General features: G+C 39.9%; 1 protein-coding gene across 19 annotated transcripts in view; it reads right to left on the bottom strand.

Annotated features, from left to right (window-relative positions):
- Window positions 1–23,712, bottom strand: part of SLC25A21 (solute carrier family 25 member 21) — a 528,802-nt gene that overhangs the window by 57,613 nt on the left and 447,477 nt on the right. For all 19 annotated transcript variants that reach the window (XR_015149715.1, XM_086363516.1, XM_086363521.1 and 16 more), the window contains one exon: window positions 2,833–2,899. Coding sequence is in view for 18 of the 19 variants with exons in the window: in XM_086363516.1 (XP_086219642.1) it covers window positions 2,833–2,899 (67 nt within the window). In the remaining variant the exon portion in view is untranslated. The remainder of the gene's footprint in view (window positions 1–2,832; window positions 2,900–23,712) is intronic.

The raw sequence follows: 23,712 nt of genomic DNA, 5'->3' as shown, positions 1-23,712 counted from the left end.
AACCCTGGTCTTCTGCATTGCAGGCGGATTCTTTACCACTGAGCCACCAGGGAAGTTCCCATTCCATATGTTTCATTTATTCATCTAATATCCATGGAACATCTACTTGTAGGCACTGTGATAAGTGTAAAGGATACAGTGGTGAACAAATAGACTTCACAATATATAATATTTTGTGAGTTTGGTTGGCATTAAGCAGTCCTTGAGAGTCTGACCATGAACTGATGGTGTTTCCGGACCTGTGATGCTCAAAACTAGATCCTGGAATCCAGCATGCATTGCCTGCTGTCTCTGAGCAACCAACTGGTCTCTTTCAGAAGTCTTCATTTCCTTTTGCTAATTGCAATACTAATTCTGTCTCTATTTGTGAAGGGGAGTTTCATTTATTTAGCATCAATGAATATTATTATTTTAATGCTGAAATTAATTTCAAAGAATAAAGTACAGACAAAAATTATGTTTCTAGACATTTTCTGTTTCTTTCTATATACATATACATATATAGACGTAATTTCAGAGACCATATAGACATATGTATACATGTGTGTATATATCTATGGCCTGAATATTTTTTCAAAGTAAACTGTGATGGCATACAATAAAGCAGTTTATGATGTATGAAATCGTTGCAATCAGATGATCATTTTCCTCACAAATCCTAAGATAAATATCTATAAAAGGAATGTTTTCATAAATTGTGTTGAAAAACTGGTGCTATCCATCTGGCAAAGATACACTTAACTCAAAGTCATACTTAAAAAGCCAACATACTTACCATATGTCTCAATAATTTTAAGGTAAAATCCACTTGAAACAAGATGTCTGGGACACATACACCATATCCAGTTGCCCAAAAGTTCATCTGTTAACCATTGTTCTGGCAGGGAGCATTGTTTTTTTAAAGTAGAGACTAGCTCAGTTTTGTAAAGCTCAACTTTTTTTTTCTTCCATAAAAGACTGCTCAACATTGATAAATGTTAATCCTCTAAAAGCTTAAATTGTCTCTAACATATAATATTAAGGAAAAATATTCCAGGAAAAACTGTAATTACAGTTTACTTTATTTATACATGTAAAACTCTGAACAAATGAATATATTATCCCGTGGAGACAAAGTGACTTTCCTTGAACAGGAAGTATGCTCTGTTTGTTTACTTGGGCAATCTTTTATCAAGTGAAGCCATTTCATAATTCAATTCAGCCCTCTTGCGTACTTTGGTGAACTTTTTCCAGATTCTCTATTGCGATTCAGATCCTTATAATGAAATTTGTAGTGAAGTAATAATATAAAATCACAAAAACTATGGCAATGAAGAGGTGAATTTATAGAGGAAAAATGTTTTAAAGCTTTGCTTTCTGTACTCTAGACCAGAATTAAATCCTGTTAAATCTCCATTTTCACATGAGTAAAACTTTGGTGTCTGTGTATATATGTTGGCTTTTTTTTCATCATAATTTTTAACCCAGTCATCTTGATTAACTGAGTATAAAGTATAAGCTGCTTTTTCTTACCTTTCAGGAATGTTGGGAATACAAATTGAGTAATGTGTGAGAAAAAGCTTTATGTCATCAGTTGGAAAGGAAGTCTTTAAGTTTACGTTATCTTTATTATGGAAAGACAAAGCTGTATTTGGTGATGGCAGTGGTGTGGGGGAGGGGGCAATGCCATCAGAGTCACTGTGATCAGGACTTCTGTCTGAAAGAACCTAGAAAAAAGCATGATCAGATTTATTTCTTTTTCCTTTGGAGGTCCTGCTAGATCAGGATGCTTCCCCAGTGGCTCAGCTGGTAAAGAATCCGCCTGCATTGTGGGAGACCTGGGTTCGATCCCTGGGTTGAGAAGATCCTCTGGAGAAGGGAACAGCTACCCACTCCAGTATTCTGACCTGGAGAATTCCATGGACTATACAGTCCATGGGGTCACAAAGAGTCGGACACGACAGAGTGACTTTCACTTTCACTTTCCCCTGGAGGTCCTGCTAGATCTCCACGTTCATACCCAGATACTGAACCAGCAAGGAGTACATAAACCTCCATAGGTGGGATTTCCCTGGCGGTCTAGTGGTTGAGACTTCACGTTTCAATGCAGGGGTTGTGAGTTTGATTCCTGGTCAGGGAGTTAAGATCCCACATGCCTTGTGGTCAAAACACCAAAACAGGAAACAGAAGTAATATTGTAACAGATCCAGTACTTTAAAAATGGACCACATTAAAAAAAAAAATCCTAAAAAAACTCTATAGTTCTGTAGTTAAAGAATGGAAATCAATGTAGTAGAAGCATTGATAGTAATTTTGTGAAAACAAGTACAGAATATTTTAACAGAGGAGACCAGGGTGGAAAAACAAAGTTAGCACACCAAATAAATGTATTATATAAGAATCACACACAAAGAAATATATTATATTAGTTCACTCTATTCATAAAATGAGAATGATTTAGGGGAAGGTTTATCTACCTTTCCTCCCTCCTCTCCTCTCTCTCTTTACTAGTTATTGCTCCAAAGGCAAGTTTACGAATTGCCTTGAGAAAAAGTCCAAGCTCTTTTGTGGCTGCTGTGGTTTGATTACATGAATTTCATTTACCACTGTGCTTTCTGTGTAATTTCACCATTAGAAGGGAATGCTTTTACCTGGAGAAAGAAATCCACAAACCAATATAGCAATATTTGAGAGAATGACCAAGTCTAATTATGATAAAAAATATGATTTCTATATAAAAATTTTAGTATTTCACATTTAATTCCCATTAATGTCCCATAGCTTATTGTGGGATGTGCTAATGCTGAAGCACTAAGCCCATTTTCACTTGATGGGAAGGCATATGTTGTTTACCTTTACTGCTCTTTTTGGTGTTTCAGCCAAGATGGGTGGTAGAATCCCCTTGTAAAAACCGAACAACCTATTGGAGAAATGAAAAGATTTATGTAAGTAAGGAGGGCTTCCCAGGTGGCACGGTCTCCTGCCAATGCAGGAGATGCAAGAGATGCAGGTTCAATCCCTGGGTCAGGAGGATCCCCTGGAAGAGGAAATGGCAGCTCCCCCCAGTGTTCTTGCCTGGAAAATGCCATGGACAAACGAGCCTGGCAGGCTATAGTCCATGGGGTTGCAAACAGTTGGATATGACTGAGTGACTATGCAAGCACACAGATATAAGTAAGGGAATTAAGATGGATAAAGCAACTTAAAGTATTCCCAACTATTCAATATAGCTCATTAGTCACGAAATCTTCCTTTGTTTTAATGCTAAAGCGGGGAGACTATGAATTCTACATTTATATGTTCTATAACATTCAGAAGAGGAATAAATGATGCTGAGACTGGAACCCCTTAGGTAAGCTGCTAAAGATAATCATGAATTGTATAAATAAACTTAAAAATAAACTCAACCCTCCTTAATCTAAGGAATCTTTTGTGGTTGTTAGCGTTGAGCTCTCTACCATCTTGTATCTCTTCCCTGTGGTCACCAAATGAAGTTAAGGCTACACCTGAGCCCACTAGACTAAAACTTCAGAGGCTAACCAGGTGATGAAACCCTCCATTTTAGCTTTACTAACATAGGGGAAACTAACCAACTATACGGCTGTGGAACTAGGGCTCCTAGCCCTGTCCCAAATCAGCCATAATTTTTTTAACTTCCTTGATGGAGATGAAAGGTCAGGGAGGGCTAAGAGACATGTTCCTGGTAGTAGAAGTATCAGACTTTCCTGGAGGCGGTGTGTGCATGCTCAGTTGTGTCTGACTCTGTGACCCTGTGGGCTGGAGCTCACCAAACTCTCCTGCTGAGGTGCAGTCTCATAGGGCATGGGACAGCTGTCGTTTTCAATATTGACATGTGGTCACATATTCAGACATTTTTAGGAAAAAAAAGAATGAGTGCCTTATGCCTATAAGTTTTATAAAAAGTCACCATTTATTCAAAATCTTAAATTTGTCTGCCCTGGAATCTTTACACACTCATGTATACATATATATGTTATGAGGGTATGAAAGTGAAAGTCGCTCAGTCGGTGTCTAACTCTTTGTGACCCCATGGACTATACAGTCCACAGAATTCTCCAGGCCAGAACACTGGAGTGGGTAGCCTTTCCTTGAGGGGATCTTCCAAACCCAGGGATCAAACCTAGGTCTCCCACACTGCACATGGATTCTTTACCAGCTGAGCCACAAGGGAAGCCCAAGAACACTGCAATGAGTAGCCTATCCCTTCTCCAGTGGATCTTCCCAACCCAGGAATTGAACCGGGGTTTCCTGCACTGCAGGCAGATTTTTAGTAAACTGAATTATCATGAGGGTATAGTGTAAATATATATGTAGTATGAAAATATTTCAATAAGAAAGAATATTCTGCATCATTTTCTGAGATAATCAATTCCCCTGGTGATCTGGTAAGTGGCTATAGATAAAAGTAGGACTCAATCAGTCCCTATTTTAGGATAGCCACTTAATATCCTAGAGAAGGCTGGACTCTGATTAACCCATCAAACTTCACTCCAGCACTCTTAAGTTGGGTTCTGCTTCTAGCTGTGCTCTGGAACAAAAAAGTTAAGAGTTTATTCAGACTAACCCACTGTGGCACTCAATCCAACATGGCAACCTCTTGCTCTTCCTCAACACACTGGCTTACACAGCACCTTCCAATGAAGGGAGCAAAAGGCTCGTCTTACAGCTTCTAATTCTTAGTCCCTTGAGGGCTGCTGTTCCCTACAGTGCTTACCCCAGAGTCGCGCGTGTGTGTGTGTGTGTGTGTCTGCATGTGTGTATGTAAACAGGACACAAATATTTGTTAAGATTACAGATTTTATGAAGAGAAAGAAAAGAGTCAAATGATCCCTTAACGCGGGCTTACTCTGCCTGCTGTTTTCGACTTAATGAATAACACTAGCATTTGTGTTAATATAAAGGAAGTAAAGCAGACGTGCTTTGAAGAACTATGGGAATTCATGAATTCCCCCACTTCCTTTCCATTTCCACTACTGAGGCCTGAAATTTACTTGGAAAATTTTAATACTCTTTCTAATTTGAATTTCATTACAAATTATTATATAATTTTCAGCATGAGAATGACTCTGCCTAGGTTTGATCTTCCTAAAAGATAAATGTGATTTTCTTCAATAGAAGTTCTATATTTATAATAAAAGACATTATTAGTTCTGTTCTTTTTGTGCTGCTTTTTTCACACCTGGAAGATTATGCCTGGTTATGGCGGAGGCGGGGGGCAGGAATGAAGAACATTTAAGTAAGGAAAGCTTCTGGAACAGAGTGTCCCTGTTAATAGAGGTACTTGAAATCCCATGCAACAGAGAACAGATATAGGACGAACAGTAGCTCAGCTGGAGGAGAAAGATCTTAGGGACGAACATCTGATGAATCTTTTGAAAAGTGAGCATGTAGGAAACAGATTAGACTTTTCTGTTTGTTTCCAGGCGGTAGAACTAGGACCAACAGGTGGAAGCAACAGAGAAAGACACATTTGTGGCTCAGTAGGAGCTTGATACAAGGAAGTACTTCTAACGGTCAGACCTATCTAAACATAGACTAGACTCTCCTGAAAAGTGGTGTGTTCCCTTTGGAATGTGGTCAAGCAGTGTGGATGACCACTCCGCATGGATGCCAGAGATGGATGTGCACAACAGTGGAAGGACTTGATGTGTCTCAAGGTGGGTTTACTCCAATCCTCAGATTTTGTTATTCTAAGAGAACGAACAAAAAACACAGAACAGCACATTTCTGAAAACAGACACTCTGCATTACTTTAAACTTTTGCCTAAAGTGGAGCACTACTGTGCTGAAGGAGGACAGAAGTCTTATAAGCAACGCAGAAAGTCTTCATTTTAAAAATGATGAAAGAAAATATTAAAAAGAGGTGTAAGGCAGAAGGGAAGAGAGGCAGCTGGGACAACCATAAGGATTTAATCTGGAAAGAGCTGGGAGGTCCAGAGCCCTCTGCTTCATGTTGGTGATGCTTCCGCGATGTGCCCTCTCTCTTTCATGTGCAGTCATCTCTGCTCCCTCACCAGCTCCAGCTAGCTCGTCATCCTGAACTCTCTAACAGTGAATGAACAGCTTTAATGGGAAATTCTCAAGGACCATAGGCAGCAGTTGCTGACAAATGAGAAGTGAGAATCATCTACTTCCTTGCATTATTTTTATAGTACATCCATGCAATAGTGGGTATCTATGGCATAGCCAGGCTGGCAACTCTTCTATTGAGAACTGTCCCACCCAATTTTTTTAAACTACTAGAACCCATGTATTAGTACAATCTGATACTGCTTGTAGGCAACTTGCTGAATGGATCCAAATGGTACTCCATTTCTTTGTTCCTGTTAATCTGATCCACGTAGAGTTTTTCTCCAGGATTTTGGAATTGGAACTGAAAAGGTCAGCCTTGCTCTGTGTGGTTGAAGCTCTAAGATAATAAGGCTAGAATATTAATAGTAGTCATGTTTTCTGTCATTCAGGGAAAGTGAGTCTGCAGTGATAAGAAAGAAGGAAGCCATCATTCAGGAAAACAAAAAAGCAGGATGCAGAAGTTCTGGTACTGTAAGTGTGATTCTGCGGCCAGGATTTCTTTAAGCCTCGTTACATCTTGACCCTTCTTGAATACTGACATTTCCCTTTGCTTTTGATTCTTTGAGATACCCAGTAATATCTATAATAAATTCCTTTATTTACTTACAAACCAAAGTCCTGGATCCAGAAATTGGCCTCTACAGTCAATGTGACTGTTGCTGTTCCTCCGTACTGTGGCCTCTCCTATGAAGAGCCTTTGGTCAGGTAAGAGTGGCACTTGGGCCAATTCAAAGAGTCACACCCAAAATGTGAGCAAGAATGCAAATCAAAACTACAATGAGCTACCACCTCACACCAGTCAGAAAGGCCATCATTAACAAGTCTACAAATAACAAATGTTGGAAAGGATGTGGAGAAAAGGGAATCCTCCTACACTCTTGGTGGGGATGTAAATTGGTGCAGCCATTATGGAAAACAGTATGAAGGTTCCTCAAAAAAATAAAGATAGAGTTGCCATATGATCCAGCAGTATATCCAGACATATCTATCATTTGAAAAGATACATGCACCCCCATGTTCACAGCAGCACTATTCACAATAACCAAGGCATGGAGACAGCCTAAATGTCCTCAACAGATGAACAGATAAGGAAGATGTGCTACATGCAATGGAATATTATTTAGTCACAAAAAAAGGATGAACTAATGCCATTTGCAGCTATATGGATGGACCCAGAGATTATCATGCTAAGTGAAATAAATCAGAAAGAGAAAGACAAATACCATATGATACTGTTTACATGTGGGGCTGAAAATATGACTCAAATGAATATATCTATGAAATGGAAACAGATTCATAGACAAAGAAAACAGACTTGTGGTTGCCAAAGGGGAAAGGGGGTAAGGAATGGAAGCACTGGGAGCTTGGGATTAGCAGATGCAAGCAGGTATATAAAGGATGGATAAGCAACATCTCACTGTATAGCACAGGGATCTATATTCAATATCCTGTGATAAGCCAGAATGGAAAAGAATAAGAAAACAAAAATATGTAACTGAGTCACTATGCTGTACAGCAGAAATGTAAAACCACTATACTTCAACAATTTTTTTTTTTAAAGTCTGAGCAAGAGAATGTGGGCAAGGCCTTAAGCTGATGACCTATTTTTTTGATTTGATTGATAATTACTGGAAATTTTCCTAGTGTAGAAGTATGACATACAGATTCTAAAAAACAAAAAGGACTGGTAATGTCTTATGAAGAAGATACTCTTTTTGGCTAAAAAACTGATGTTTATACTCACATGCACTGTTTATTCTGCCAGTTTTGTTTTGTTTTTTTTCCTGTGCTCATGTAGTCTTGGTTTGAAATACAGGGCATGTAGCTTATCAGGACAATAAGCAAGGAAGTTAAGAGATTTGCAGCACTCATACCAACATGCTTCAACCTGCTTACTTCTCAAGAACCAGAGTGACACATTTCGTCTACTCCCTGAATGAATGGAAAGTGAGATTCTAATGTCTGCTGAGAAGACAGTAAAGCCACTACTGTGGTTTTAAGTTTTGACCCATATTAAGCCATCTGGGGAACTCTTCAGAAGAGACACAAGCACCAGTTCAAGACCTCCTATAAAACTGCAGTATGAACAGTATGGAAGACCTCATATTTTGTTTCTCAGAGCTGTTACTTCTAAAAATTATGAGTTTGATGTTAACCACCCTGTGTAGGAAAATGTTAACTTGGTTGTGTATCAACTTTTATTAATACTGTTATAAGTAAAAATAGTCAAATTTGGTGAATGCTTAATGTGGATTTGCCACTCTGTTAAGAATAAATATATGAAGGCATGTGGACATATTTTAATGTCATTCAACTGTCACAACAATCCTTCCTTTGAAGCAGGAATGATTATTTTCTTTATGTTGCAGATGAACCCTGTCCTCACAGTCTCTCGTCCTTGTCCACAGTCCTCGGTGCTTGTTCACTAAGATGTAGAGGTACTGCAGTTTTTCTTAAAATAAAACTATTTTTATAAGCACATTTGAAAAGTCAAGTTATTTCTATTGCAAAAATGTCTTGTCATTTCTTATTTTAGGAGAAGCAGTTAAAAATCAGATTTTTATTCTACTTCCATTCTCTTTTAAAGTCATATGCAACACTTCCTGCATACCTGATAGATCTGGACTGAGAAGAACAAGATCATTTTCTGGAAAAACTTTTGAGTTGTTTATAAAATGTTTTCTAGGTGAATCAGATGAGTAAAAAACTTAGGCTCTAGGATAAATGTTTTCCCCATAGGATACAGTTTTGCCCTTAAGACAAATATCAGGATAATTCTGTGTGGGAAAAGACAACACAATATGATAAAACAATGAAATATTCATACTAAATATTAAAATAAAAATAGTGTTGTTCAAAAAGTCACTTTTAGCTGTTGACTTAACAGATACCCTCCTCAACTGTCTTTGTTCCTGGAGGTGCAGGTATTCACCATTCCCTGCACTTTGGGAAGAGAGCCCTTTGCCAGTCCAGGGGGTGAAGCTGAGTTCTTCAAGCCAATCATGGTGGTCCCATTCCCTTCCTAGCAAGGAGGTTAAACATGGATATACAACCCAAACCTAGCCCCTTGGACCAGCAAAGAGGGAGGGAAGCATGCTGGAAGTCTTGAATTTCTGGCCTAAGGAAAAGAGTACATGGGAAGAAAAGGCCCTCTTTTTCACTAGATGGTGTCCGCACTGCATGATATCCCTGTGTACTGCGGTCAAGTGAAATATCAGTGCCCACAAGCTGAGGATGTCCAGCAAAAAGAAAAGACCTTGATCTTGATGACATCATCAGACTGCTCAATGAACCAGTCCTGGCATCCTACCTCCAGATGTCTGGTTACATGAAATTAAAAATAAACCTTTATTATTTGAGCACTTTCAGTTATATCTTCTGTTAACCTACAGCTAAAAGCATTCTGATACAAATAGCTTTAACATTCCTGTTTTTGAAAAAGTCCCAAATTCTTAAATCATAATATAATGAAGATAGTTGTTAAATGTTAAGCAAAGCACTTAGAAGGAGACTGTGAAAACCAATTTTTAAATATTTTTAGATTATTTCTTTCAGGAACCATATCATACACTAAAACTCTATCCCATTAGAATGATTACATATGAGACAGCCCCCACCCCAAAGACAGAATGTGGAAAAGTTCACAGGCAAAAATGAGGATGGGGTTCCAGTTCTTCGAAACCATTAGATCATGATGGTTCACATCCTGATTGAGAGTTGTTGTTCAGGAATATAAGTAGACAAAGAGTATTACAACATTGGATCACATTTGTTTTTAATTGTATGATCAAAACAGGCCTTGTATTACTTATGTACATCTATAAAGTGCAGATCAAAACTGCACTGCACGTGTTCCTCTCAAAGACACAGCTCACACATAGCTTATTTGAAATACAGATTTATGCCAAGCCCCACAAAATGATTTTATCCCTCATTTCCCCCACCACTTTTTCAAAGTGTGAAGTTATTTAACATACTGGGTGGCTCCAAGGTTGTAGACAAGCCAATAAAAAGATGTTGATTGTACAAATCAAGGAAATGCAGAATTTTCTTTGAGTTCCAGTTGGTGGTTCATTTACAAACCCTGGAGGAAGCCTTCCTGCTGTCTCTAATTAGTAGGGACCAATCTTAGGTTACCTTCTTTGGGGCCCAAACTTTAGAATCCCTGCCCCCAAGGAGACCAGATAGATCCTTAATGAAACATCTTGTACCTGACAACATCTTTAGTCCATTTGGATGGCTGAAAAAAGTTACCTGCTTTAAGTCAGCTACTGAAATCTGAAGACTTTGTGGTTAATAGTGGGAAGACAGGATAGGGCTTAACATACTCAAAATTCAACCCAGGTAAAGAAGCCAGAAAGGAATGGAAAAATGACATGTCCCTCTGCCCCTCCTTTTTCCCTCTGAGTCACCTCTTTGTTGGTTTTGCTGTAATTTTTCTAATTTAGTATGTAGAAAATGTTCGTTTGAAAGTAATTTGTACTGTAGAGCTGGACTACTCTTATAGGCAGGCTGGGAAATTTCTGAAGTTGCCAGCCTGGTAAGCAGGATTTTGGCCTTAGAAGCCACAGCATGGAAGCTTTTCTTCTTTGCAGCTCCCAAGGAGAAAGGGAAAGAGCATAGCTGCTTCACCAGTGACCTTTAGAGGGAGTCATACCATGTTGTCCGTCAGAAAGGTTATCACAAAACTCAACTGGTAGATTACTGAGAAATGAGTGTAAGGAAATGGTGAATAAATTATTTTCCCTCCTAGGAGAGGAAAAGATCACTGTACAAATCTGCTGCCTGGGGAAACCAGGCTTTCCCTGGTTGTTGGAGATGAAGGGTTTTGGGGGCCCAAACTGCTGAGATTCATAACCTGGGTCAAGCAGCCAGGATAGCAGTGCACCTCATCCAAGCCTGAAAAAGCCAATTAAAGAAATGACTTCAAAGTTGAAAAGCCATTTTCAAAGCCACCTGCAGCATACTCACATGCAGCAAGAGACGGATGTTTTCACCTGGATCCCGCTTCTTTGCCAAAAACCTGGCATTCAGTAAAAGTCCAGAGCAGCAATAATACTCATCGGTGAAGCATGAAATAGGAGAGACAGGGAAAGTGACACCAGATCCCCAGTTGGGGAAATTGGAAAGCATTAACGTGTCTGTGTACCTAACAGAGCACAATTACTACATTTTACTTCGTTTCAACAGTCAGGACCTAACTGAACATCACCATTCAGTTCTGTTCTGGGCAATGATCCAAGCTCATCTTTGGTACAGTTGATTTTGAAGCCTTACAGTCAATCATATCTTCACAATTTGTTCTTCTTTCAGGCTTCAGGCATCCTCTTGATTTCCATTTCTTGTTTGGAAGCCTTGAGTCATCTGTTCTGGCAACATGACCAACCCAAATCAGTCATTTTCTCCAAATTATATTGAAATAGGGATCTTGCTAGTTTGTTTTCTTCCTCCCCCTTTCTTTCACATAATTTCCCCTTTAAAGATCTTTTAATACAAAGCTGATTGAAGGCATACAATATCCTCTTTCTTCTGCTGTTGTCAAATCCAAGTTTCTTACCCACATGCTATAGCTCTGTAATTAAAACAATGAGGGTGGCACTCAGGCCTGGGTTATGAGGGCATGGCTTCCATTGCTCGACGGGTCCCGTCTCCCAGGGCAGAATTTTGGCCTTGACACTACACCTTTAGGGCAGAATTCTGACATCATTTACGCTCTGCAAGTCTCAGCGGTTCACAGAATCCAAATGAAAGACTGCAGTTCCATGGCTCTGTTATTTGAATTATGTAGAATCTGCAATCTGAAGTTCTCGAAATTGCATGCATCTTGGGGCCATTTTCATTTAGGCAAAGGAGAGAGGGAAAACTAGATAGTCTTCAAAGGAGAAGGAAAACAGCTTACAAAGAGTAAGTGATGCAGATTCTTCTTTCAAAAGCAGCAACTGAACTTTGAAGAAGGGCAGGAAGCATAAAGAAAGTTTCAGCTAAGATTCTAACATAAAAGTCAACAAAGTTTTCCTTGCTTCAACTCCTATCAGGTCTTCGAGCACAAACAATGTAGTTATTATTTTTCATTACAGAAAATTAAGTGAATTGAGTTTCTGCATATGGTCCTCGGGTCTATTTGTTACCTCAAACCATATCACTTTCATTACATGCTATACGGAGGAATTCTTTAAAAGTTTTCCTTGACACACGTTTTTAACTGAACTTTCAGTATGATTTTACCACCACAATTAAACTTTGCTGATGGGTCTGAAATAAACTACAACTTTGATTTTCTAAGATACAAAAAATTAGTTTAGCTGTCAGTATCATTTAGGAGGTAGGTCCATGGCTCCATTCCCTGGAAAGTTGGCAGGATGCTCAATGCACCAAGCATGCTGCGCAGGGAAGGCATTAGCGTGATATAAGAACCAGAACCCTGATGGAAAACCCTAAGGAAAGAAAAAGCAAAAAAGATAATTTGAGAAGCAACTAATATGGTAAATAATATGGCTAGAATGTGGTATTAATTGCTGCATTAATCTATAAGTGAAGAGACTTATTTAGAACTGAATATGCAAAAAGTACAGTGATTTTCAGTGACAGCAGATTACCTTGCTTATAAAGATGAACACATTTCCATTAGAAAATAAGAGTGTAAGAGCAGCCTTTCACTCATGCGGATGGTAACTCTGAGAGAAAAAACTCAAAAAAAGAAAAGAAAAGAAAAGAAAAGAAAACCAAAACAACTCTATTTCTTGAATGGGGACTGAAAACCAGGAAAAAAGGGCCCGACTGTGGAGTCAAAAAGTCCTTTGCCAGCCAGCTCCATGCTCTCTGCTAATCAAGTCCTGTTGAAAAAATTCCTTGCTTCATTCTAGTCACCCCAACCTCTCACCAATCCCCCTTTTCTTATTTCCTCTGTTTCTAATTTCTGTTGTCCCCACTCATGAAGTCATCATTCATTTATTCACTCATTTATTCTTTCAGTATATTTTGTTCCAAGCACTAAGCTAAACACCTTTTTCTGGGGTCAAATGTTAATAACAGAGTAGTTCTGTTGTCCCCGAATCAACTAAGGCCTTAAATTTTTCCATGAAGCCTTCTTTGAGATGGTAGACAAAAAGCTTGATATTGCGCCTGCTTGCAATATTTGACCAAGATGTTGTCTTCATACATGCTTGCCACATAGCAAGATGCAGATAACATTATATTGAATACACTGACATTCAAATAAGAAATGTATATACTTATGCATATGTGTCTATACATATCGTGCATGCGTGCTCAGTTGCTAAGTTGTGTCCAACTCTTCTGCAACCCCATGGACTGTAGCCCACCAGGCGCCTCTGTCCATGGGATTTCCCAGGCAAGAATACTGGAGAGGGTTGCCATTTCCTTCTCCAGGGGATCGTCACAACCCAGAGATAGAACCTGCATCTCCTGCATTGGCAGGCGGATTCTTTACCACTGAGCCACCTGGTAAAGTCATGTATATACATATACATATGTGTATATATATGTGTGTATATATAGATAGTCCATATTCACAGACATGACTCGGTATCCATATCAACAGTCTGAATGACTCACATATTTTTAACAAGAGTATGTATTATTCACATGATTACCATATTTAATCCAGGTTATAAATTGTTTGACAATGGTCACTCCTGTTCTTCATCACCAACCTCTAGCATTTAGCATTCATTTGATTCTACCTGTTAGGAAAGGCAAAGTGATGTAGTGGGCAGGAATGTGGGCTCTGGAGCCACACTCCTTGGGTTGGAATGCTAGGTCAGTCATGTGTTAGCTGTAGATGTAGCATGAAAAACTGTTGGCACAAAAGGTGAGTAAATTAATTCCAAAAGATAACTGCCAGAATCGAGATTTTTTACAATGCCAGCTCCCTCTACAATTGCTTATGGAACTAAGTTAGGACATTGTTGTAAGTTGCCTGATTTTATAGTTTGGTCTAGCTGCAAGGTTGCATATGACCACAGCTGGGGCAAAAAGCCTCAGAATTCAGAGACGTCCTTTCCAAATGGAACCTTACTTAAGTGTGTGACCTAGGGCCTCAGGAATTCACACCCCATTGTGGAATTCTGCCACCACCAATGCATACACGTTTGAGACCAAAGATGCTGTGCACTAAGTAGGCTGCTCCCAAAGTAAAAGTCATATTTGGAAATGCATTAACTGTTTTCGAAAGCCACGCAGTTGTGTCCCAACTCTTTGTGACCCTAAGGACTATACAGTCCATGGAATTCTCCAGGCCAGAATACTGGAGTGGGTAGCCTTTCTCTTCTCCCGGGGATCTTCCCAACCCAGGGATCGAACCCAGGACTCTAGCATTGCAGGAGGATTCTTTACGATCTGAGCCACAAGGGAAACATTAACTGTTTTTAGTCACCAATTATTACAGTAGACTCCAGATTAATTTTTTGAGGTGCCCCCTAGTGGTACCAGGGTTAAATGCAACTCAACAGCTGTCCCATCCCTCACTGCTGCTGTTCAGTCCGTATGTGGTGTCCCACTCTTTGTGACCCTATGGACTACAACACGCCAGGCTCCTCTGTCCTCCACTATCTCCCAGACTTTGCTCAAATTCATGTCCATTGAGTCAGTGGTGCTATCTAAGCATCTCATCCTCTGCTGCCGGTCTTCCTTTTGCCTTCAATCTTTCCCAGCATCAGGGTCTTTTCCAATAAGTTGGCTCTTCCATCAGGTAGTCAAAGTACTGGAGCTTCAGCTTCAGCATCAGTCCTCCCAGTGAATATTAAGGACTGATTTCCTTGAGGATTGACTGGTTTGATCTCCTTGTAGTCGAAGGGAATCTTCTCCAGCACCGCAGTTTGCAAGCATCAGTTCTTCGGCACTCAGCTTTCTTTATGGTCCAACTCTCACATCTGTAAATGACTACTGGGAAAACCATAACTATATGGACCTTTTTCAGCATATTGATGTTTCTGTTTTTTAATACACTGTCTACATTTGTCATAGCTTTCTTTCCAAGGAGCAAGCGTCTTTTAATTTCATGGATGCAGTCACTGTCTGCAGTGATTTTGAAGCCTAAGAAAATAAAATCTGTCACTGCTCCCACTTTTCACCCTTCTATCTGTCATGAAGTGATAGGACCAGATGCTATGATCTTAGGTTTTCTTAGTATTGAGTTTTAAGCCAACTTTTTCACTTTCCTCCTTCACTCTCATTAAAAGATCTTTAGTTCCTTTTCATTTTCTGCCATTAGAGTGGTATCATCTGCATATCTGAGGTTGTTGATATTTCTCCTGGCAATCTTAATTCCAGCTTGTAATTCATCCAGCCCAGGATTTCACATGATGTACTCTGCATAGAAGTTAAATAAGCAGGGTGACAATATACAGCCTCGTTGTACTCCTTTCTCAATTTGGAAACAGTCAGTTGTTCTATGCCCAAACCCTACCAAAGAACAAAGCCTTGGACGAGAGCATTTTGTATATTACAAATTATAGTCTGATCTAGCAGACGTTCAGTTCATCCAATGAGGCTCCAAAGGAATAGTATTTTAACAGCTTGGACTGCTCATGGAATTGAGATTACTGACAGAAACTTTAGACACAAAATCAGCAATTACTGTGCTTGATGCTTTACAGAATTATCCCATTCAACTTTACATGAAATAGATTCTACTCTTTTCATTTTATAGAGAAGGACACAGAGACTTAATGAAGTTAAGCAGTTTTCCTACTAGTCAAACAGCTTGTAATACTCTTGCCTGGAAAATCCCATGGACAGAGGAGCCTTATGGGCTATAGTCCACGGGGTCACAGAGTCGGAAACAACTTGGTGACTGAAACCACCAAGTGGGAGAGTCGCTATAAGAATGAAAGTCTACTTGAGTCTAAACAGTCCGCCTCTGAATGCTGTGCCTGACTCCCCGTGTCCTCGGAGTCAGAGTCAGGTCAGTGAGCAACGTCATTCTGTCCCCTGGCTCGCATGTTTCTCTGAGCCTGTGTCTCCAGTGCTTGGGCCCCAGGTGCTGCTTGGCTCCTGAGAGGGGCTAAAGTGCAGGCTTTTAAACAAAGGAACAGATGAGCCAGAGTTTACAGCCCCTTTTGTCATCCAAAATCCTCTGCACCAGTTTTTTAGAAAAGGGCCTGAGTTCTTACTTAACTGATTTACACACAAGATGAATGGATAGTAACTGAACTTTCTGGATTTACTTTATGGATGTCCACAGTCTTCCAGGTCACTTTGAAAAACTGTTTCCTTCCTATCACATTATTGTCAGTGAATAGTTAAGGGTTAACTATTTTCCTAACTAACTCTTTCAGTCAATGTTCTAGAAAACTACAAGTTGGATAAACTACATAGAATTTAAGACATTTGAAAAACAGTGCAGAAGCCAACCCTGGGGCTTAGTTTCTGGACCTCATCTATCTCTCCCTGGTGATTTCATCCAGCCATATGACTTTAATTACCATCCTTACGCTGTTAACTGCCATCCATCTCCAGTTCATCCAGTCACCTAGTCAGCACCTCCACTTGGATATCTAGGAGGCATCTCATAATTAGCATGTTCAAAAGGAACTCCTGATTCTTCCTCCACAGACTTGCTCCACCCACAATATTTTCCAAATCACTTCCCGGTAAGTCCATCTTTTCAGTCACGCAGGCCAGAAACTCCGAAAGCACATTTGAGTTCTGTCTTTCTCTTACTCATCGCTATTACCCTGGCCCAAGCCCGAATCATATTGCACTTGAACCTGCTAGTCTCCTAACTAGTTTCTCTATACTCTATATCCTCAAAGCCATGACAGAATAGTCCCATTAGGATAAAAGGTAGGTCATGTCACTCCTTCGCTCCCATCCTGCCAGTGTCCGCCCATCTCCCTCAGAACAAAATGAAAATCCCTTCAAAGGCCCCAGACAGTCTGCTCCTACACACTGAGTCACACGTTTCACCTCATCTGCTATGCCTTCCTTGGTTCACGCCCCTCCAGCCCCGCTGACCTTAATCCTCAGAGCAGGCAAGATCCTACTCCAGGGTGTTTACATTTGCAGCATCTCATCTGAGATCCTCTCCCCCACTTATCCCCATGTCTCACTCCTCACTTCCTTAAACTGCACAGATGTTGCAGTCTCAGTGAGGCTTGACCTCACCTCTCTTCTCTTTATTGATGAAACTGCAATACCCTCACTGGGACACTACCTATTCTTTCGGCCTGCTTTCTTTTTCTTTATTGAATTTATCCCTTTCAAACATGTTTGTAGTTTACCTGCTTGTTTTATTTACTGCCTGTCGCTCCTACCAAGATACCGGCTTCATGAGGATCGGGCAGGCATTTTTGTCTATTTACTGTTGTATCCCCCAGTTTAATATGGGAATTGACATATAACAGGTGCTCAGTAAATAATTGTTGAATGAAAGAATAAATGCATTATATTCCTCCTGACCAGTGTGGTGGAGTTGTGAATAGAAAACTGGACCTGGCATTTTTCACTATTTCAAGATCAATCTCTCTCTCTTTTTTTTGTCATTAATTTTTATTGGAGTATAGATACTTTACAATGTTGTCAGTTTCTACTATACATAAAAATGAAGCAGCCATACACATACATATATCCCCTCATTTTTGGATTTCCTTCCCATTCAGGTCACCACAGTGCATTAAGTAGAGTTTCCTGAGCTAAACAGTATATTATCTTTATGTTATGTAATTATCTTTATACACATTATCAGTAGTGTATATGTATTAATCCCAATCTCCCACTTCCTCCCAACCCTATTCTCCCTTGGTATCCATATATCTGTTACCTATACCTGTGTCTCCATTTCTGCTTTGCAAACAAGGTCACCTATACCACTTTTCCAGATTCCACATATATGTGTTAATATATATTTGTTTCTCTCTTTCTGACTTACTTCACTCTTACTTCACTCTCTAGGTCCATCCACATCTCTACAAATGACCCAATTTCATTCCTTTTTATGGCTGAGTAATATTCCATTGTATATATGTATCATATCTTCTTTATCCATTCCTCTGTTGATGGACATTTATGTTGCTTCCATGTCCTGGCTATTGTAAATAGTGCTGCAATGAACACTGGGGTGTATGTATCTTTTCCAAGATCAATCTCTTTCACTCTCCTACCAAATGTCAATTTTTTCCTATTTCTTTGGAGTCACTTAGACTTCACCAAAGAGCTTCCCTGCTGGCTCAGATGGTAAAGAATCTGCCTGCCGTGTGGGAGACCTGGGTTCAGTCCCTGGGTTGGGAAAATCCCCTGGAGGACGGTATGGCAATGCACTCCAGTATTATTGCCTGGTGGGCTACAGTCCATGGGATCACAAAGAGTTGGACACACTGAGTGGCTAAGCACAGCACAGACTTCACCAAAATGTCTATCAAAGAGGAATGTTTTGGGCATTTGATCTAGTGAATATGAGTAGAATTCAAGAAACAGTAACTGAGGAAACCTAGACTTCATGTGAGTTATTATCCCTCATCAGCTTGTAAGCCATGATAGCAAATGGTATTTTTACCCACCAAACCCACTCCATCACTCTCCATGCTGGCAGGACCTAATTCTAGGTTTCACACCTTTGAGGCCATGTGCTTATGGAAAAGGAAGTCTCTCCAACCTTGCCATGATGGAGTAAATCATCTGGTCTTATTCTCCTGGATCATAATAGTATGAGACATGAGCATGCAACTTAATTTTAGCCAATAAAACTTTAGGGGGTTTTTGAGAGAGGATTTTTTTCCCTTTCTAAAAAAAAAAAAATGGGATTCTTGTGCCTCACCTCTAGAAATTTGGATTTGGTAGGTCTGAGCTGAGGTTCAGGTATTTGAATTTTTAATACCACCCCCAATTCTGATGCAGAAGGTCCAGGAACTACATATTGAAAAATAGAAAGAAAAAAAAAACTTCCTATAAGATTAATGACCTTGGGCTGTTCTTACCCAGTTATCTCTTAGGAAGCCAGCCAAATACTCATTTCCATTATCAAGTAATTCCCCCAGGAAGGTCATGAAATCATCCTCACTTTCCTCTGCTTTTGGATCTAGAATATACTCATTTTTTGAGCCAAAGACTGTTAATTGCAGGTGTGCCCCATCTCTGGCCTCCAACACCAGGAAGCTACAGATATTCTTACCATCAGTGACCATTAAATAGGGGACCAACTTGCATTCCCTGCAAGATATGCTTAGTTGAGAGGAACTTTGTTCTTACCTCTTGGTTTCCTCTTTGGTTTATTTAGAAACAACACTGAGACACGCAAAAAGCAGATTATTATCTTACCCACATCTTTTCAGAAGAGATTAATATTTCATTCCACCTTCCACAAGACCTGCAGAAATCTTGGTTGGCAAAAAGCGTGTTTCACTGATTAAATATGAGAACAAAATTCAAATGAGGGTACTTTTCTTTCATTCCCAAATAGTAATGCATTCTGTAGAACAGGTACAACAGGAAGTAGCCCCTGGTGTAAAGCAAGCAGGACCACACCTATGGCTGTCTGAGCTGAAGAATGTAGGAAAATGCTCTCCTTATGCTTTAGGGAATGAACCAACAAAGAATGCAGGCTTCTCTGGGTTCTGTGGGGAACTGATTTTCAGAGAAGCGACACTGCATGGAGAGTGGGACTACAGACTTAGCTTCTAAGTTGATTACTTACTTGAAGGAAAAACCTGTGAATTACTCAGCTGGTAATGAATCCACCTGCAAAGCAGGAGACCCTGGTTCGATTCCTGGGTCGGAAAGATCCATTGGAGAAGGAATAGGCTACCCACTTCAGTGTTCTTGGGCTTCCCTTGTGGCTCAGCTGGTAAAGAATCTACCTGCAATGTGGGAGACCTGGGTTCCATCCCTGGACCAGGAAGATCCCCTGGAGAAGGGAAAGGCTACCCACTCCAGTACTCTGGCCTGGAGAATTCCATGGACTGTATAGTCCATGGGGTCGAAAAGAATTGGACATGACTGAGTGACTTTCACTTCACTTGATGTTTATATTTTCCATCAAAGCCTTGACATTTATAATTTCCACCAAAGCCCCTAAGTGTCTGGAGCTCTTTTGTCCAAAAGAGTTACATATCTCTTCAGTTCAGTTCAGTTCAGTCACTCAGTCATGTCCGACTCCCTGCAACCCCATGGACTGCAGCACGCCAGGCCTCCCTGTCCATCACCAACTCCTGGAGTTCACTCAAACTCATGTCCATTGAGTCGGTGATGCCATCCAACCATCTCATCCTCTGTCGTCCCCTTCTCCTCCTGCCCTCAGTCTTTCCCAGCATCAGGGTCTTTTCCAATGAGTCAGTTCTTCAGATCAGGTGGCCGAAGTATTGGAGTTTCAGCTTCAACATCAGTCCTTCCAATGAATATTCAGGACTGATTTCCTTTAGGTTGGTCTGGTTGGATCTCCTTGCAGTCCAAGGGACTCTCCAACACCATAGTTCAAAAGCATCAATTATTCTGTGCTCAGCTTTCTTTATAGTTCAACTCTCACACTCATACACGATCATTGGAAAAACCATAGCTTTGACTAGATGGACCTTTGTTGGCAAAGTCATGTCTCCGCTTTTTAACATGCTGTCTAGGTTGATCATAACTTTTCTTCCAAGAAGCAAGCGTCTTTTAATTTCATGGCTGCATTCACCATCTGCAGTGATTTTGGAGCCCAAAAAAATAAAGTCTGTCACTGTTTCCACTGTTTCCCCATCTATTTGCCATGAAGTGGTGGGACTGGATGCCATGATCTTAGTTTTCTGAATGTTGAGTTTTAAGCCAACTTTTTCACTCTCCTCTTTCACTTTCAACAAGAGGCTCTTTAGCTCTTTAGTTTCTGCCATAAGGGTGGTGTCATCTGCATATCTGAGGTTATTGATATTTCTCCCGGCAACCTTGATTCTAGCTTGCGCTTTCTCCACTCCTGCATTTCTCATGATGTACTCTGCATATAAGTTAAATAAACAGGGTGACAATATACAGCCTTGACGTACTCCTTTTCCTATTTGGAACCAGTCTGTTGTTCCATGTCCAGTTCTAACTGTTGCTTCCCGACCTGCATACAGATTTCTCAAGAAGCAAGTTAGATAGTCTGGTATGCCCATCTCTTTAAGAATTTTCCAGAGTTTGCTGTGGTCCACACAGTCAAAGGCTTTGGCATAGTCAATAAAGCAGAAATAGATGTTTTTCTGGAACTCTTTTTTGACGATCCATTGGATGTTGGCAATTTGGTCTCTGGTTCCTCTGTCTCTTCTAAATACAGCTTGAACATCTGGAAGTTCATGTTTCACATGCTGTCAAAGCCTGGTTTGGAGAATTTTGAGCATTACTTTACCAGCATGTGAGATGACTGCAATTGTGCGGTAGTTTGAGCATTCTTTGGCATTGCCTTTCTTTGGGACTGGAATGAAAACTGACCTTTTCCAGTCCTGTGGCCACCGCTGAGTTTTCCCAATTTGCTCGCACATTGAGTGCAGCACTTTCACAGCATCATCTTTTAGGATTTGAAATAGCTCAACTAGAATTCCATCACCTCCACTAGCTTTGTTCATAGTGATGCTTCCTAAGGCCCACTTGATTTTTGCATTCCAGGATGTCTGGCTCTATGTTTGTGATCACACCATCGTGATTATCTGGGTCATGAAGATCTTGTTTGCACAGTTCTTCTGTGTATTCTTGTCACCTCTTCTTAATATCTTCTGCTTCTGTTAGGTCCATATCATTTCTGTCCTTTATTGTGCCCATCTTTGCATGAAATATTCCCTTGGTATCTTTAATTTTCTTGAAGGGATCTCTAGTCTTTCCCATTCTATTGCTTTCCTCTATTTCTTTCCATTGATCACTGAGGACTTTTAGTTACCATTTAGTTATCATTTTCAAGGCCATTCACTTATTTCTCAGCAAGTATTTCTTGAACACCTACTATATGCCTAGTACTAATTACCAACAGTACATGGAATTTGGTCATTGAAACAGGAAACATGCTATAATTTTGTCAAGTATCAAGTGCATGAGATAGAGAGATCAATTTTCCAAGCAACACTGAATAATGGAAAGGTGACACTGACTATTATCTCAGGCAAAAAATTGAGTTCTTAAAGATTAATCTGGGTTCTATATATGGAGGTTGTATTTTTCTCTCGTGTAAATCCATCTTTTCATTCTTTCAACAAATAATTGAGTGTCTGTTATGTTCTAGTCATGGCTCTCTGGGTTAGACACAAGGCAATGAACATGTCAGATACAATTCTCAGACTCACAGAGCCTATGTCCTATTGAGGGTGCCAGACAATGAATAGGCAACAAACAAATGAAGAAAATGACATCAGATGAGTATCACTAATCATTAGAGAAATGCAAATCAAAACTATAGTGAGATACCACTTCACACCCACTAGGATGGCTGTTATGAAAAAAGCCTGAAAATAGCAAGCCTTAGGGAGGATGTAGAGTAACTGGAACTTTGTGCATTATTAATGGGGGTGTAAAATGGTGCAGCCATGGCAGGAAACAGCATTAGCTTTTTCTTCATAAAAGCTAAATACAGATTTGTCACATGATCAAGCAATTCCACTTCTGGATATATACCCAAAGGAATTACTAGCAGAGACTCAAACAGCTATTTGTATACCAATGTCCACAGCAGCATTATTTACAAGGGCCCAAATATTGATCAATAGATGAATGGATAAACAAAACGTAGTATATAATACAATGGAATATAATTCAACCTTATAAAGGGAGCAAATTCTGATACATGAGACAACATGGATGAATCTTGAGGATATTATTATGCTAACTGAAGCCAGACACAAAAAAGGACAAGTACTGTTATGATTCCACTTCTATGAGGTACTAGAGTAGTCAAATTCATAGAGACAGAAAATAGACAGGTAGTTCCCAGGGACTAGGGGATGCGGGGAATGGGGAGTTAGTATTTAATGGGCAGAGTGTGACATCTGCAATATAAAAAGGGTTATAGAGATAGATGGTGGTAATGGCTGCACAACAATATGAATATACCTAATGTTGCTGAAATATACACTTAAATATGATTAAAATAGCATAATTTATGTTATGGATATTTTACCACAATAAAAATATGATGCCAGAGAGTAGAAAGTTATAAAGAAAGTAAAACAAGAGGGTAACTGGTTGCTATATGGATTGGAAGGAGGCTACGGATTCTGGATGGGTCTCTAGGGAAGGCATCATTGAGAGGATACCTGATAAGCTAACAGGGCTTATATTTAGAAGAGGTACAACCTACTGGAAGGGGAGAGAAATTTTTAGAAATAGAGAGCTTTAGGGGGAAAAATCACTAACTTCTGGAAAAGAATTTAAGGCAGGAGTTTATGAACTTTCGCTTTATTATTTTTATTATAAAAAACAATTTTATTTATTTATTTATTATTTATTTGTGGCTGTGCTGGGTTTTGCTGCTGCACAGGCTTTTTCTAGTTACCTGGTTGCAGCAACCAGGGGCTACTCTTCATTGCAGTGCACAGGCTTCTCATTGCTGTGGCTTCTCCTGTTGCAGAGTACAGCCTCAAGGGTGCACGGGCATCAGTAGTTGTGGCCTGTGGGCTCTGGAGCACAGGCTCAATAGTTGTGGTTCACAGGTTTAGTTGCTCCGTGGCATGTGGGATCTTCCCAGATCAG

This window comes from Bos grunniens, chromosome 21 (assembly GCF_055505025.1).
Source record: "Bos grunniens cultivar Pamir isolate PY7600 chromosome 21, Bosgru_T2T1.0, whole genome shotgun sequence".
Classification (NCBI taxonomy): domain Eukaryota; kingdom Metazoa; phylum Chordata; class Mammalia; order Artiodactyla; family Bovidae; genus Bos; species Bos grunniens.
This window is presented reverse-complemented; position numbering and strand designations above follow the sequence as displayed.